This window comes from Pipistrellus hanaki (assembly GCF_964339955.1).
Source record: "Pipistrellus hanaki genome assembly, chromosome: 8".
NCBI lineage: Eukaryota > Metazoa > Chordata > Mammalia > Chiroptera > Vespertilionidae > Pipistrellus > Pipistrellus hanaki.
The window spans coordinates 53599584-53617758 of record NC_140510.1 but is presented as its reverse complement, the minus strand read 5'-3'; the positions used below and the strand labels follow the sequence as shown (position 1 = coordinate 53617758).

The 18175-nt window shown below is 40.7% G+C and overlaps 1 protein-coding gene across 2 annotated transcripts in view; it reads left to right on the top strand.

Moving 5' to 3' along the window:
* The first annotated feature begins 7262 nt into the window (after positions 1–7262).
* Positions 7263–18175, top strand: part of NCKAP1 (NCK associated protein 1) — a 92464-nt gene continuing 81551 nt past the window's right edge. Inside the window, exon 1 of one of the 2 annotated variants that reach the window (XM_084892579.1) lies at positions 7263–7634. In XM_084892579.1, coding sequence (XP_084748705.1) covers positions 7527–7634 — 108 coding nt within the window. In that variant the 5' untranslated portion in view covers positions 7263–7526. The remainder of the gene's footprint in view (positions 7635–18175) is intronic. The other variant, XM_084892580.1, reaches the window with a different exon arrangement.

The following is an 18175-nucleotide window of genomic DNA, read 5'->3' as shown; positions in this document are numbered from 1 at the left end:
CTTGGGTATACAATTGCTCCTACTGTGCCTTTTGCGGTGGACTTACTGCAATTCAGAATGATTTTGAATCTCGAGTCTGTGTTGTATAAGAAAGGCTTTATTGATACCACAAACTCTTTAAAATTACTCTAAAATTTTGTATATTTTTGTGACTAGGATGTACAGCTTCATTACATTTATATGGGGGTCCATGATCCAAAACTAACTAAAGTTTCTTTGTAAGAACGAAGAATTAATTTGGCCTATAAAGACTAACATTGGAAGAAAAACATGATCACAGCTTTGTTTACGTTTCTGTTTTGACTCCCTGGGGGTGGGGGTGGGGGTGGAGGGGCAGGGAATGAGCTGTCCACTTCATTCCTTTCTTCTGATGCTATCTCATCCTCTCTGTGTTATTTCCAAAATTGACTGCATAGCCAAGGTTCTTTTTCTAATGTTTGGAAGTTCTATAATCTATTGGTTGCATTTTCTTTTCTTTTTAAAAAATTTTTAAAATATATTTTATTGATTTTTTTACAGAGAGGAAGGGAGAGGGACAGAAAGCCAGAAACATCGATGAGAGAGAAACATCGATCAGCTGCCTCCTGCACACCCCCCACTGGGAATGTGCCTGCAACCAAGGTACATGCCCTTGACCGGAATTGAGCCATTTAAATTGGACCCTTCAGTCCGCAGGCCAACGCTCTATCCACTGAGCCAAACCGGTTTTGGCTAAAAATATTTTTATTGATTTCAGAGGGGAAGGGAGAGCAAGAGCTAGAAATATCAATGATGAGAGAGTCATTGAGCCGCTGCCTCCTGCATGTCCCCTATTGGGGACTGAGCCCGCAGCCCAGGTATGTGTCCTAGACCTGAACTGAATCCGGACCCTTCAGTCCGTAGGCCGACAATCTATCCACTGAACGAAACCAGCTAGGGCTGTGTTTTCTTTTTTAATTTATCTTTATTATTGAAAGTACTACAGATGTCCCTTTTTCCCTATTCACCCCCCTCACCCCCCCATTCTATCCCCGTAGGCCTTCACTGCACTATTGTCTGTGCCCATGGGTTAAGCATATATACATATAAGTGTTTTGGTTGATTTCTTCCCACCCATCCTCGCCCACCTTCCTTCTGAGACTTATTGCAGCAGTCCCTTTAACTCATTGCAGTGCTGTTTTGGTGGTGATAAATTTCTTTAGCCTTTTAAAAAAATTTTTGTCTGGGAAGTTATTTATTTCATATTGGTTGTATTTTTAGCTAATATATTAGATAACAGGACTACTAGCATTTTTAAATATTAATTTATTAGATAACACAACTATTTTCTAACTTGACTTATATGTCTACAATTCAAGAAAAACTATTCTATAATTAAAACCTGACAGAAGAAAGTATTTATACATACATACTTACATACGTACATATTATATAAATATATATATATATGCTAACATTTGATTTAATATACTTTTAAATTTGTAAATGTAGAATCTACTATACTAAATAACTAAATGGTATAAAACTAGTTAGGAAGCATGATTTCTCTCTCTTCACAAACTGAAAATTATTTGTTATACTACAGTATCATTTTAAATATTATACAAATAAAGACAATCAGGAATAGGATAAATACAAAAAGTAATTTTAGAAAATTTAAATAAATTCTGACTTTAAGGTTTGGTTGTGAAAAGAATAATCAGTTGAAGTAATTAGAAATAAGTGAAGAAATGATAAAACTTTAACATGCAAACAACCTAGGTGGGGCCATTCTATATTCATAGTTTTAAAGCAAAAATAAAGAATTTGACAGTAGCAGCTTTGATGGAGGTTAAGTAACACTGGTTTTAAATTTAAGTGGAAATACAAAGTTGAATTTAAGCATCAGTGAACACCTGACTTATTATAAACATTTGAACTTTAGTGATGTTTTAATATTTAGCATAATGTATATCCTATCTAATAAAAGAGCAATATGCAAATTGACCATCACTCCAACACACAAGATGGCTGCCCCCATGTAGACACAAGATGGCTGCCATAAGATGGCCAGCAGGGGAGGGCAGTTGGGGGCAATCAAGCCTGCAGGGGAGGGCAGTTAGGGAGACCAGACCGGCAGAGGATGGAAGTTGGAGGGGACCAGGCCTGCAGGGGAGAGCAGTTAGGGGTGATCAGGCCTGCAGGGGAGGGCAGTTGGGCAATCAGACTGGCAGGGGAGTGGTTAGGGGGTGATCAGGCTGGCAGGCAGAAGCAGTTAGGGGCAATCAGGAAGGCAGGTAGGCGAGCAGTTGGGAGCCAGAAGTTCTGGATGGTGATAGGTTTGTCTGACTGCCCGTTTAGGCCTGATCCTACCAGGATCCCAGACTAGAGAGGGTGCAGGCTGGGCTGAGGGCCACCGCTCTCCCCTTTGCACAAATTTCATGCACGGGGCCTCTAGTTTTATAATAAGAAAACAATTAGCTGAAACTGATTTGGTTCAATGGGTAGAGAGTCGGCTTGGGGACTGAAGGGTCCTGGGTTCGATTCCGGTCAAGGGCATGTACCTTGGTTGCGGGCATATCCCCAGTAGGGTGTGTGCAAGAGGCAGCTGATTGATGACTCTCTCTGATCGATGTTTCTAACTCTCTATCTCTCTCCCTTCCTCTCTGTACAAAATCAATAAAATATATTAAAAAAATAAATAATAAGAAAAAATTTAATATCCTTCACATTTGCACATAATCAACACTCAGAAGCTTAATGATTATGGTGTGTGTCTAAAAAAGTCATTTTCAGAATTATTACTTTGAAATAGGAGTTTGCGAAGCAAAGCAATGTTAATATAATTAGGTAGGCTTTAAATATATATATATTTTTGGTTGAATGCAGCTAAAACAATGAATTAGCTATATTATTCTCCAAGCACTTCGTCACTCTTTCTATTGTACTTGTCTAGAAAAAGAAAAACCTGCAACCCTTCATGTTTTTTGGTGCCATGAACCAATGTAAAAAAAATCACACAGATGGGCAGAATATGGCAACAATAATAATAACAATGCTAAGCAACATTTATACCCATTGCATTATATAAGGTACTATGCTAAAATTTATTGTAAGCATTCCTCACAACAATCTAGTCAGAGAAGTACAATTATTCTACTCAGGGTGAAAAACTGAGATTTACTGACAGAGGGCTTTAGTCATATGTCCAAGGTCACACCGCTGTGAATGGCAAAGCCAGGATTTGAACTCTGTCATTCTGACCCCAGAGCTTAGGGTTTTTTCTTTTAACCACTTAATACATGACACCGAGCTCAAGTGGACATTTAACATTTTCTGACAAATGACCTCCCTGTTAGACTGATGAACTATTTCTATTTCATCGAGAATAGAGAAAATGTAAGAAAACTTTATTTTCCCCGAATCAATTCTACTGATCTATGTCAGTATCAAGTGGTTAGCAGCCTGTGCTATGTGCCTTACCAATTGTCATGATAGGCCCAACTTCCTTATGTGTTTAGTGGGAATGATAACGTACCTACTTCAAGAGTTTATTATGAAGATGAAACACGTTAATGCATGTAAGGCACTTGGAACAGGACATGATACGTTTCAAGTACTCAATAAAATTCTCCAGTATCATTATCTTGTCCCTCCCTGCAACCCACAATCAAAAATCAATCTGGTTATATATCATCTGCTTCCCCTCCATCTCTTTTCTTCCTGTTCTACCAAGGCTTCTGCCGCTTTGGTTATGCCCTCTCGCTGTGCTGTTATAAATCTCTCCCTCTCTGCAGTATAATCTGACAATGACCACGGAACAGAAACAAAAATCCCTCACTGACCCCTCCCCCCCAGCCCCTCCAGCTACTGTACCAGTCTCTAGTCCTCTTCACAGTCTTGTTCAGTCTCACTCGCTGGCTGCATTAATTTTCTTCCCCCACTCCCTTAAAAATTAGAATTCCTTAGGGATTTGAACTAGAACTTATTTTCCTTTTAAGAAGTCCTCTCTCCATAAATGATCTCATCCATTCCCATGGCTTAAAATAACATCCATATTCTGATGATCCCACATTTGTATTCCCAGTCTGGGCCTCTACTTGGAGGCTGAGTTCAGTATACAGTAGTCACTATCCTTCCGATTTTTGAAAGATTGTTCACTTTTGGGGTAGACTACCAGGTAAATGTAAAAATGTAAGTGGATCTTACATGTCTAACTGGAACTTGACTGTCATCATAGGCTTATCCTATTCTAACTCAGGTTGTGTTCTACCACTGATTTTGCCAATTTTCCATGTAGCGTTCTAATATTTAAAAAAAGACTTAAGAGCAAACAAAAAATGTCAACCAATTTTCACATACACTGATATCATTTTCCATCGTCTACCATTTAAGTATAAATCAAAGGACAATACATTTCTAAAACAAAAAACAAAAACAGAAAAACAAGTCCTTCAGATTGTGTAAGGAAATTAAGAATTTAAACCAATCGTAAGCTGAAATTGTTCATTACATTAGTATTTCTCTGCAGAGAAGCGGAAGTTCTTTAAGTGACTTTACAAGGAAAGATAAACCTATCTTTAGTTTTGCAGAGCAGATGCAATCGAACATGTGTGAAGTGCATTATCAGACCTGGCAGGCTCAACGATGAATCTAACTGGATGTGAACAGTCAAGATCAAGACTGTAATTAATTTTTCATTGTTTCCTTTTTGAACTTTTCGGGTCGGTTCGTTTCTGGCATCGCTTCTGCTGACTACTGGAAACATCTTACATTTCACTCAGGCCTGTCCTCCTCACTCCTTTGCAATACCAAGTTGCAATCTCTGGCTGAGTCCGAACTCTTTACTTCTTTTACTACAGGCCCTGGGATAATGTTGCTTCATCTTTTCCCTATTGTCTTTCCTAACCATTTTTTTTAGTGGAGTAAATTTTCATATCTGGAGGTCTTTGGATGCAGGACAACAGAACTTGAAGGACTGATGTAGTATATATGTTATTGCCTATCCTTTCCATGACCACTGTTAAACAACAGTGAAATCTTCTATTGTCTTTTCCCATAGTTCTTTGCCCAAGTTGGTCCCTTTGTATACATTGTAGTCTAACTATATACAGTCTTTTTAAAAAAATATATTTTATTGATTTTTTACAGAGAGGAAGAGAGAGGGATAGAGAGTTAGAAACATCGATGAGAGAGAATCATCGATCAGCTGCCTCTTGCACACCCCCTACTGGGGATGTGCCCGCAACCAAGGTACATGCCCTTGACCAGAATCGAACCTGGGACCTTTCAGTTCGCAGGCTGATGCTCTATCCACTGAGCCAAACCGGTTTCAGCTATATACAGTTTTTAAAAGGATTTAAAAATGACAAATCATTGCAAACTCCATTAATTTCTTATGTGTCTGACCCTTCCCAAGCCTAACCCACTTTCCTCTTTCTGCAATTTGTCAAAATGTAGCAGTTTCCCAAAGGAAAGATGGAGGACAGACAAAAACAATACTTGTCTACTACACTATTTATTCCCAGGCTGTTTCTCAGAGAAATTGGGTCATACACACCTAGCAGTACCTGGTATGAAGTCTGATCCCCTAAAAGAGCACATTCTCCCCCGCCCCTCCCCCGCCCAACATTCAACACCTTTCAGTTTTCTCGCCTGGCTGCCCTGAAGTCCTCACGAAGCCTGGCTTTTCCAGATCTGTTCTCACTCAGCTCCAGATACTGGCTTTCTCTAAATTAAAATCTTAACCATCAGGTCGGAAAGTAAACAGATAAATTAACCCCCCTCCCCATGTGTTATTGACTTATAATAGCTCAATAGGTGATCACTCTAGTGTGCTTGTATTTTTATTTTATTATTATTATTATTTTTTTTAATAAATCTTTAGGCATAAAGCCTTCATACAGGGCAATGAAGTTCTAGAGCACAAGGTCAGATATGATTGACTTGCTGGTGGATGTAGGACTCTTTCAATGCTCTTTAAATCAAATCAAATTTCCTGCCTAGAGTGTTTTTTGATCAATCCAACGATAGCTTATTTACTCTTAGAATGCCTTTTATTGAAGGTGGAATGCCATGTTATCCCTCATTTAAAAATCCATGAATCTAATAGAAAAGGTTAGCACATCGAAGGACAAGAACGCCCAAACTATCAAAGCTGGAGTCCTCTGGGCTGGAATCCATCACTCCCTTCGATTTACCCAAACCCGTGATTTGTCCAAACACCTTGGGAACCACGTCTGACACATTTGACACATCTGACCAGAGGGAATAGCCCGTGGCGTGTGGCTGGGAAAAGAAAAAACCGAGGAGAAAAAAACCATGAGATGAAAAAGTAGTAGACGCCGAAACCGGTTTGGCTCAGTGGATGGAGCGTCAGCCTGGGGACTGAAGGGTCCCAGTTCCATTCCGGTCAAGGGCATGTACCTTGGTTGCGGGCACATCCCCGGTGGGGGGTGTGCAGGAGGCAGCTGGTGGATGACTCTCTCTCATCGATGTTTCTAGCTCTCTATTCCTCTCCCTTCCTCTCTGTGAAAAATCAATAAAATATATTTTAAAAAATATATTAAAAAAGAATAAAATTTCAAAAAAAAAAAAAAAAGTAGTAGAACCTTTCCAAGAAGGAAAGGGTGGAGGCCAGAATAAAAAATAAAAATAAAGATGGGAGCGCTGCTCCATCCATGGAGCACACATTTGCTTTCTGCCTCCCACACGCCTGGGCCTCGGGATTGGCGTCTCCTCCGGATGGGCGCTGCCCGCGGACAGATGCCGGGAGCGGGTTATCTCGGGGACCCGCGTGGCCCTCGCTTCCGACCGACCCCGGCCTCGCACACCGCCCGGCGCGGGGGAGGCAGGACGGGCGGGGGCCCCGCATCTGCCCCGGCGTCTGTGGATCTGTGGGCGGAAGCGGGCGCCCCGCCCCGGCCCCGGCCCCGCGGGCTCCTTAGGGCGGGCTGCGCCAAGGCAACTTTTGGGAACTGAAAGGAGAGAGGCGTGCGGGGCGAAGCGGGACGAGCGTGGAAATGTCCCTCGATCCCGGTTGGGGCTCCGGGTGGAAAGCAGGCGCCGCGGGCGGGCCGGGCCGGGCCGGGTTCTGAGCGGCGGCGGCGCGGGGCGGAGCGAGGCCCGCAGGCGCAGTCCCCCGTCCTGCCTCGCGGGGGCGCCGGCGCGGCCGATCAGGTGACCGAGCGCTCGTCCGGGGCTGCGGGAAGCGGCCTCGTTCTCAGCCGGCGTCTCCGCCGCCGCCGCCGCCGCCACACCTACCGGAGGAGCCCGGGAGGCGGCTCGCTGGGGGCCGGGGCGGGGAGCGCCGCGGGTGCGGACGGAAGGGCGGCGGGCGGAAGGGCCGGAGGCTGCCGGGGCGCGGGCTGCTGCGGGGAAGGGACCCCTAGGCGTCCGCCGCGGCTCGCTCTGTCACCCGCGCGGCGCCGGGGCGCCGGGGCCATGGGCGCGCTGCCCTGAGGCGGAGGCCGCGGGCGGGCGGGGCGGAGGCCGGCGAGCGGCGGCGGCGGCGGGCCGGGCACGGGCGCGAGGAGGCCGGCGGCGGCGGCGCCCCCCCCAGCACCACCATGTCGCGCTCCGTGCTGCAGCCCAGCCAGCAGAAGCTGGCGGAGAAGCTCACCATCCTCAACGACCGGGGCGTCGGCATGCTCACCCGGCTCTACAACATCAAGAAGGTGCGCCCGGGCCGGGAGGCCGCGGCGGGCGGGCGGGCGGGGGCCGGGGCCGGGGCCGGGCGGCGGGCGGGGGCGGCCGGGGCGGGGCGGCGGGCGGCGTCCGGGCCCGGAATGCCGGCGTCAGGCCGGGCCCGGGGTCGCGGGGATGCGCCGCGGCCTAATGCCGAGTCCCGGGCGCCTCCGCGGCGGCTCGCGGGCCTGCGGAGGCCGAGAGCGAGGAGCCATTTCCCCGCTCCCGGCGGCGGCCCGGCCGGCGGGCACCGGGCGAGCGGCGCTGCCCATTCCGCCGCCGCCCTCGCCCCGCGCCCGGCGGCCTCGCCCCGGGAGGGGGAAGGGTCTGCGGGGAAAGGCCGGGGTCCGGGCGGGCTAGGAAAAGTTGGGGGTTCCGTAGCTGAGGTTATCGGGAATCTGCCATCGATAGCCCCCCCTTTTTCCCCTCTCTCTGTGCTGGTGTGTAAGTGTAGGAATGTGGGAGGGACGCCCGCCATCCCCCGCACCGGGCCACCTTCTCCCCGATCGCAGATGAAAGCCGCGTGCGGGCGCGGGGCCGCCGAGCCGCGATCCCATCCTGAAGGTGCGAGGAGGGGCGGCGAGGGTGGGACCAGTTTTCCTCGGAAACACTTCTGGGCTGTGAGTCACTGGAACAGGAATAACAGCCTTTCCCCCCGCCCTCCCTCCCTCCCTCGGCACTCCTCCTCCTCCTCCGAGTTTCCTAAGCCGCTCTGAGGGTGCCGGAGGAGCACCATTTCTTAAAGTTTGGCTTCTGTACAAGATAAAAACGCTAAATAGGTGGCTACTAACCACTGGGCTAGAGCGTATCCTAATAATTACAGGCGCTGTAGCTCATAGGCCCATTGGAAGTCTTTACAGACTTCAGCAGGTTAAGGAATAGTAGCCTGAGTTGGAGTTAAGATAAATAGATGTAATGTAACGAAATAACACATATATGTACATAAATATACAAATACACACACACATATTTATACACACACACACACACACACAGACACACATACACACACACATAACTTTGTCTTGGGAGAAAAGAACCAAAATCTTATTTCTTGTAAGACAAGGTCGGTAAGTTTAAAGAATTTGGTAAAGAGAATTAAGTTTTTTTGGGTACACTCTAGATCCTTAAAGCTTCCAATGTGTATTTAATAAAGAGCTAAGATGCTAATTAGACAGAACAGCAGAAGACCATCCAGACAACCTTCCAGCAGACGAAGCTGGGGGCTGTGGGGGCCAGGGCTGCAAGGGCTGAGCTCCTGGCACGAATTTCGTGCTTCCGGCCGCTAGTATCTTCTGAATTATGGTTGGCTTTTTCATATATCACAAATATTTCCTTTTAGTTTAATTATAGCAATAGATTAGGGCTGCTGAAGTAATAAGCATGTATTTTTTTTTTTTGAAATTCATATCATGGGGTTCAAACATAAAACTGGTTTATTTCAACACTGTGGTGCAGACACTGTAATTCTAAAGGAGAATACTGCCCTGGCTTCATGGTGATAAATTTTGTATAAGGAGAGCTGTGCTCCGGTTGCTCACCTGGATGCAAGAGGACTGGTTGCATCTAAAGCCAGCGCAGTCTGGAGAGTAACACGCCTAATGGTCTGTTACAGTTTATATGGAGGGGCGCTGTGTTATTACAAAGAAGCCCTCTGCAATTACCAAAGAGCCTTGGTTATAAATTTATGTAGGTTGAAAATATTTAATTTTAGAGATTTTTACTTCAGGTTGCATTTACCCGAACTTTTTTTGTGAGATTACATTCGTTAACAAACTTGGAAAATGGTTTCTATATGAACTTTATCCCAAACACCAAGCATGTCAAACGTTACTAAAAGTTACTAGACCTGTGGTATTGTGGTTAAAGGAAATGGTTATGGTGGGTTCTCAGAAGAGGAAGTGAGAGTAACATCAAAAGTGATTTGGGTATTTGGGCAAAATACCTTTTTTTTTTTTTTAAAGCATTCATTATACGTTTTTATAGTATAAATACACCCTAACTTTACATACCCCACCTTCATAACTTAAATAAGATTAAACTAAATTCTAGGCATTTGAATTTTTATAATTTCAGTTAACTGCTTTTTCTCAAAAGCGTGTTTTCTTTCACTTCCTGTTTTGAGAAACTTCAGGCTCTTGTATTATTGAACTAGTAAAATTTAAAATGAATTGAATATAGTCATTATATCCAAGTGTCAAATATTTTGAGTTATTGAAATGTTATATATTTCAGCACTTAACATATTTGTAGTTTGTTGTAAAGTATTTGCCCTGTCTGATTGTGAGTTCCCTCTGAGCAGGGACAGTATTATTTATTTTTTAATTACTAGTACTTAGGGATTTATCAGGTCTATGAGAACTTCAAGGCCTTGTTGAAATGAATGACTACAATATCTGATGTGTGTGTGGTGCGTGTGTCTGTGTGTATATGTGTATATATAATTCTGTACTTTCAATAATAGATTTGGGTTTATACTCATGTAATTTTGCATCCAGATACATCAAATTTTTAATCTTTCAGCCAATGTAGAGATGTCTATGAGATTGGCTAGGGATTGAAACATTTGTTAAAAAACCTTGCCAAAAAAAAAAAAAAAAGATCTGTTCACCATGTGTTTATACGGCTCATGATTTCTGCATTTTTATGACAGTGTAAACCACAAAATTGTTTCAATCTCGTCTCTTATAGTCCTCAAAAAAACCTTCCACCATATAATACATGTCTGCCAATCAGTTATATTTTTATTAATGCATGTGTGCATTAGATTGTCTATCAGATCTGATTACTTTGCTCTGTTTGCAAGTGTGCAATGGAAATATTTGACTGAGTATATGAAAAATACTTCAGTGACCTATAAAAAAGAATGTGCTTTAATGCTTATTAGGGGGAATGTAATAGGGTTAAAAAAATTTCATCAGTTGTGAAATTTTGAGATCTTAGTATGTACAGTTTATGGAAATTTTAGAGAATTTGTCTAATCAGAGATGTAGGAACATATAAAGGAGGATTTTAGGGGAAAGACATGAAAGTGGTAGTTTCACACTTAAATTTATTTTTTTTTCTGATTTCCTTAAAGTTTTATTTTTTATTTTTATTATTTTTGTTTGTTTGTTTTTATTGATTTCAGAGAGAAAGAGAAAGGAATAGAGAGGTAGAAACATCAATTATGAGAGAAAACCATTGATCGGCTGCTCCTGCATGCCTCACACTGGGGATTAAGCCCACAACCAGGGCATATGCCCCTGCCCATAATCAAACCCGGAAGCCTTTATCTGCAGGCTGGCATTTAAAAAAAAAAATGGATTTTTTACAGCGAGGAAGGGAGAGAGATAGCTAGAAACGTCGATGAGAGAGAAACATTGATGAGAGAGAAACATTGACCAGCTGCCTCCTGCACCCCCCCCCCACTGGGGATGAGCCCGCAACCAATGCACATGCCCTTGGCCGGAATCGAACCTGGGACGTTTCAGTCCGCAGACCGAAGCTCTACGCTGAGCCAAACCGGTTTCAGCTGCAGGCTGGCACTTTATCCACTGAGCCAAACCAGCTAGGGCTGAAGTTTTATTTTTTATTTAAAATGTCTTCCCTTTTCTACACCTAATAATACCACTCACTTATGTAGTGATTTTTTAAATTTATTTATTGTTTTAAGTATTACAGATAGTAGTATATATGTCTCCCTTTTTTCCCATTGACCTTCTCCCGGTCTCCCTTACTCTCTGGAACATGCCCCCACCTATGTAGTGATTTTTAATATTTCTAAGGCTATTTTTATATCAGTGAATGTGCATGGCAGGCAGTTTGGTGACGGGTGGTAGAATACTGGACCAGAACTTAGGAGGTCTGCATTCCAATGTTCAGATTGTCACTGGGTTCTGTAACATTGAGTAGGTGTCTTGACTTCCCTGAGCTTTATTTCTCCTCATCTATGAAATGGGAGAAAAATAACTGTAAAAGGAATGCTAAAGTCGATTCCAGCTCTGATTATGTTATCTTTACAAGTTCATTTTCAAGTAGCAGGGTAGAAGATATGGCTCATTTTATACAGTAACTTGAGTTCTAAGTTTTCTGTAATAAGGGATAGTAATGTTCTGTCTACTTTACTGGATTGTTGGTGAAGATTAAAGACAACAATGTGAAAATTGTTTAATAAAACATCTAGGAATATAAGCACTTATTTAGGAGTCTCAGCAATATTTTGAGCAACATGTATTTCTGAAATTTTACTGTTATTTAGCAGACACATTCCCAATCCCCCCCAAAAAAACATTTTTTTTTTTTTTGCTGAGTTTAAAAAATACTGTTTTGTTGTTGTTTACTCTTTCTTTTTTTTTTCTGTCTGTTTTTCTACATCACCAACATGAACTTGATAACTCTGTGCCAAAAAGGTCTCGGTTAATACTTGCATATTTTTGCTCTTGTTAAATTATTACCTCAACTCTATAAAGGACAGAAAAGACCCATCCCAATTTTTTTTTTAATGAAATATTTTTTGCATATTTCATCACATTTACTTTTTTTTTTTTCTTGCTTAAAGCAACATTTTTTTTTTCCCCTACAGCCATTTGCTCATGATTATGGATAAATTTATTTTATGGGGGGGAAAATCCATAGAATAGCAGGTGAAAGTGAAAGTTTTTGTTTGGTTTCTGCTTACCCAATGGAGAAAAATAAGATGCATGTGAAGGATGCGGTGCAAGGTAAAAGGAGGGTAATCAGCTTCAGCTCTCACTTTCATTGTTATGTTTCTCTTTATAAGCTTTTTTTTCTCCCAGTAGGATTTCATTATCAAGAGTCTTAAACATGTTAAGAATAAAACATTATCTCTCCACAAATCTGAATTTAAATTATATATTATTTATTTAAACAACAAGTCCTATTATGTCTAAAACTTTATTTTTAAGGAAGTGCTTATAAAAATGAAGATTTGAGCCGAAACCGGTTTGGCTCAGTGGATAGAGTGTCGGCCTGTGGACTGAAAGGTCCCGAGTTCTATTCTGGTCAAGGGCATGTACCTTGGTTGTGGGCACATACCCAGTGGAGGAGTGCAAGAGGCAGCTGATTGATGTTTCTCTTTCATTGATGTTTCTAACTCTCTATCCCTCTCTCTTCCTCTCTGTGAAAAATCAATAAAATATATTTAAAAAAAAAAGATTTGACCATTGTTACTCTGGATGGTAGGCCAAGGAGATAAAGATAATTGAAAAAATACTTAAGAAAAAAATTATTTTTAGTTTTTGAAGTGGCAGTGATAGATTATCTTGTATTTTCTTTGTGGAATTGTTAAATAACTTAAATATTAAAAATTTTATTTTATTTTTTTAATATATTTTTTTTATTGATTTTTCACAGAGAGGAAGGGCGAGGGATAGAGAGCTAGAAACATCGATGAGAGAGATACATCGACCAGCTGCCTCCTGCACATCCCCCACCGGGACTGTGCCTTCAACCAATGTACATGCCCTTGACTGGAATCGAACCTGGGACCCTTCAGTCCGCAGACCGACGCTCTATCCACTGAGCCAAACTGGTTTTGGCAAATATTAAAAATTTTAAAATAATTGCAAAAGTAGCACACGTTTATTACAAAATACAGAACAGAAACATGTGACTTCAAAAATTCTCTTTTAAAAATAAGCCATATCTCTTTTAAAAATAAGCCATATATACTTGTACCCTTTTCTGCATAATTGCTAACATGTGCAGGAGTACTTTATTACATTATAATTAAATTAGGATCTTTACAAAAATAAAATTTAAAAAGAAGCATGGGGTAGTTTACATACAAATGAGATTGTTCTAATCTTTTTCTTGTATACTTACATTTTAAGAATATTAAAGGAATGGACATATTCAGCTAGCTACATCCAATATATTAAAAATGAGGCTCAGATGAAAAATTTTGTCAGTGTTGAAAGTTCTTGCCCTTAGTGGTTAGGATGACTGAAAATCTAATTCACATTCTTGTTTGATGATTTACTAGCAATGTTAGTATTAAGTAAAATTCCAGTAATAATTTTGGGTCAGGTTTAGCAGATGTACATTTTGTATGTTACTAGAATTAAATAGTTTCATCTCTTTTTTTAAAAAAAACAAAATTTTATATTTTAGAGAAAGAGAGAGGAAGGAAGGGGATAGAGATATAGAACATGGATGAGAGAGAAACATCAATAATCTGTTGCCTCCTGCAAGCACTCTGCTGGGGATAGAGCCCCTAACCTGGGTATTTGCCCTGACCGGGAATTGAACTGGTGACATTTTGGTTTCTGGGTGGATGCTCAACCACTGAGCCACACTGGCTTGGCATGTTTCCTCTCTTTATGTCCAGTAAAAATAATGTGTAATTAAAGTAATGCCAGATGCCATTTATTAAGTATATGCTAAGTATTTGGATTTTTAAAAATTTGTCCTTATATCTGTGATGTAAGTATCTATTATATATACACGTATAAAGCCTTTGAATTTGCAGCAGTTAAGTAATTTGCTCAATTCTTACTCTAGAAGATAAGAATTTGGATTGGCACCGTTATTTCTTGGCTCCTAAATGTGAGCTCTAAATTATTTTTACCATTTGATTTATAGTCATTAGTGAAATATTTGTGGGAGATAAAAATTTTGAAGACACAATAGTCTTAAAGAAAATATGTAATTATATTACAGAAATAACTTTTCTTTACTGTAGACTACATTTGTATGAACTTCGTATGTATTTGTATGCAAAAAACCATTGTTTATACTATCGGTAGAGTGATTATTAGAGAGATGAAGGAAGGGAGGGAGTGAGAAAAGAGAGAGAGACATTGATTTGCTCTACTTATTGTATTTATGCATTCATTGGTGGAGTCTCCTCACTGGAGATCCAAAACCTGCCACCTTTGTGTGTTGGAAGGATGCCCTAACCAACTGAGCTATCTGGCTAGGGTCAGAGTGATTATTAATGGAGGCTTCTGTTTAGCTTTGTAATATAAAAAATGAAAAATAGTTTAGCATTAGGAATTTTAAAATTCAATTTATTTAAAAAATTTTGGGACATTTATTTTATTTTAACTTTGCACATTTATACATTTTTTTCTCTGTGATTATTCCTGTTTTAGTCCCTCACATTAAAATATGCAAATTGAGAGGACTAACCATACAAATAATACTAAAGAAAATACATAGAAAGCAGTACATACATATAAAGAGTACATATAAAGCAGAAAGGAAAGGTATAAAGTAAAGGAAACAATGAAATAGCATTAATCTTCCTAATTTTAAGGTTACATGCAGTCATTTCCTCACTTGAAGATGTTTTCTTAACTTTCAGATTTCAGACATACTTTTTTCATTGTACATTTTGAATTCTAATCAAATGGTAATAATTTCACATTGAAAAACCCTGCAATGTGAAATATAAGAATTGTAGTTCTTTTTCTGTCTTGGACTTGACAGAATTAGTAATACTCCTTTCTAGTCCCAGGATGTGTTTTTTTTGGTTGATTGGTTTTAATATTGCCTTTATTGATAAATGAAGTAAAACTTCATTTTGATCTATTAGGAATTTGCAATATTTATATTCAGACTTTGATAAGTTGTTTACTTAATTTGACATGATGAAGAAATCTAGTCATTTCTTCAAACAATATTGTACTGAAGTGTTTTAGTTAAATAAGTAAACAAATTTCATAAGCTCTTGAATTGTTAGTTTGTAAGTAGATTGTATATGTGCCAATTTCAAAGGAAGCTCTTGTTTTAAGTAAAAGAGCCTGAACTGGAAAAGATTTTCTTATCACATAGTTGCTTTTTGTAGGTACTGAACAGTAATAAAACTTCATCTTTAAAACGATTTTATAAATATGAGCTATTTCGATTAATTCCAAAGGTTCATCCATTTATTCTTCATTTATTGAATGTCTTTTTGAAGACAGGGAAACATACTTTAAAATGTAGCTTTCAATGCCAAGAAGTCCCTATCTTAGTAAAGTGTATAAGTGTGGTTGTGGGAGTCTTGAGAAGAAAGTTAAAAATTCCGGTCTGGGAGAGATGGAAGGAAAAGATAGTTATATTTGTGTTACTTTTGATATATGAATACAAGCTTCAGCCAGGCAACTCCTCGTAGCCAATTATTATATAGGATTCCAGAGCTTTTATTCAGTAGAATATATAGATACAAAATACTCAAGGTTATAAAATATCTTATTCATGTCCAATGTCCTCCTTATAGGCATAAAACCTCTAAACTTCATATCATTTTCCATACTTGCAGTACATTCTGTGGGTTGAGAGAGATTCTATATTAATTTTAAAATTTTGGACAAGTTATTTAACTTTTTAGATTGTAATTTTTTTATTTGTAAATTGAGACCAGTGATTGTCAGGGATATACAATATAATAATTTTGGAAGGTTTTAAAACATACACATATTTAGCCAAAACTGGTTTGGCTCAGTGGTAGAGCGTTGGTCTGCGGACTGAAAGGTCCCAGGTTCGATTCCGGTCAAGGGCATGTACATTGGTTGCGGGCACATCCCCAGTAGGGGGTATGCAGGAGGCAGCTGGTCGATGTTTCTCTCTCATCGACGTTTCTAGCTCTCTATCTCTCTCCCTTCCTCTCTGTAAAAAGTCAATAAAATATATTTAAAAAAAACAAAAAAAACATACACATATTTAAATCTTTATTTATTTATTTAAAAATATTTTTATTGATTTCAGAGAGGAAGGGAGAGGGAGAGAGAGAAACGTCAATGATGAGAGAGAGTTATTGATTGGTTGTCTCCTGCACCCCCCACACAGGATCGGGTTCGCAACCCAGCTTTGTGCCCTGACTAGGAATTGAACCTTGACCTCCTGATTCATAGGTCAACGCTTAACCACTGAGCCACGCTGGCTGGGCATATATATAGATCTTGACCCAAACCTATTGATTAAGAAAAAGCCCCTGAAGTGGTGCTGATGTTATAAATCATTAAAATAAGTAAACTGTAAGTTATTAATAACTCAGATTTTACCTCAGGAAGAGCTGCTCATATATATATATATATATATATATATATATATATATATATATATATATTTGGTTACTTGATTAAACTCTTACACAGTAAAGTTTGTGATTATGGGAAGTGGGTATCGTAGGCTATCATTTTTACTATTTGATAATCACTAATATTGTTAGAATGGATACCTGAATAAAATAAGATTGATTAGAGAGAGAAACAGCCTTCTGTATGTGCCCAACCAGGGATTGACCCCAAAACCTGGGTATGTGCCCTGCCCAGGAATCGAACCCTTTACTTTTCCATGTATGGGGATAATGCTCCAACCAACATGGGTCAAGGGTGGATAACTGATTTTTTACATAATTAGAATGTGAAAGATAATACATATCATTAAAAAACTGAACACAGCCCAGCTGGTATGGTTCAATGATGGAGCATTGACCCATGAACCAAGAAGTTGATTGATTTCCAGTGAGGGCACGTGCCTAGGTTGTAAGTTCGATCCTCAGTAGAGGGTACACAGGAGGCAGCCAACCAATGATGTTTCTATCTATACTTTTCCCTTCTTCTGAAATCAATAAAAACATTAAAACAAAAACAAAAACAACATAATTTGGAATCACTTTAGAATCCGGCACTACCTCAGGCATGTTTATGAAACTTGATTTGCATTATATCACCGATCTAAGGAAATGCTAATCTGTAGGTATTTTTATTACTGGGACAAATTCTTAGTTATGTAGTTCTTAGTTACTCTTATAATATAACTAGAGGCTTAATGCACAAATTTGTGCATGGGTGGGGTCCCTCTGGGTGGCCTGCAGGGATTGGGCTGAAGCCCGCAGTCCAGTGCTGCCTGCAGCTCCTACCTGCCGCTCCTGCTCAGCCCGGCCCCACTGTGCCTGACGTGGGCTTGTGCTCCATCAGTCCTGATAGGGAGAGGCTCATGCTGCCACAGTAGTGCTTGCCAGCCGTGAGCCCTGCACCTGGTGCCCTCCCAAGGGGAGTAGCCTGTGGGATCGGGCTGAAATTGGCTCTCTGACATCCCCTGAGGGGGCCTGGAGTCCTGGATTGCTAGAGGGTGCAGGCCAGGCTGAGGGACCCCACCAGTGCACGATCGGGTTGGGGTGGGACTGCAGGAGGGCTCCAGGGCATGTTGGTCCCATCTTGCTCCTTCCCGATTGATCATCCGGACCCCAGCAGCAAGCTAACCTACTGGTTGGAACATCTGTCCCTGGTGGTCAATTCACATCATAGTGAGCAGTTGAGCAGCCTTAGCATATCATTAGCATATTATGCTTTGATTGGTTGTTCTGCCATTTGGTCTTTATACATATTACCCTTTTGTTATATAGGATTTTGGGGAAGTGGATTAATTGGAAGTTTAATTTATAAGAAATAACATGTTAAACTGATAGTCTAGTCTGAGGAAAGTCATAAATTTTAATATGATATTGAAATGGAATTTACATAGTTGCCTTTTGTTCAGTCTGGTTAAAGATTAGGGAATTCAAAATATCTTAAAGTAATTTTGTTGTATTTATGTGTGA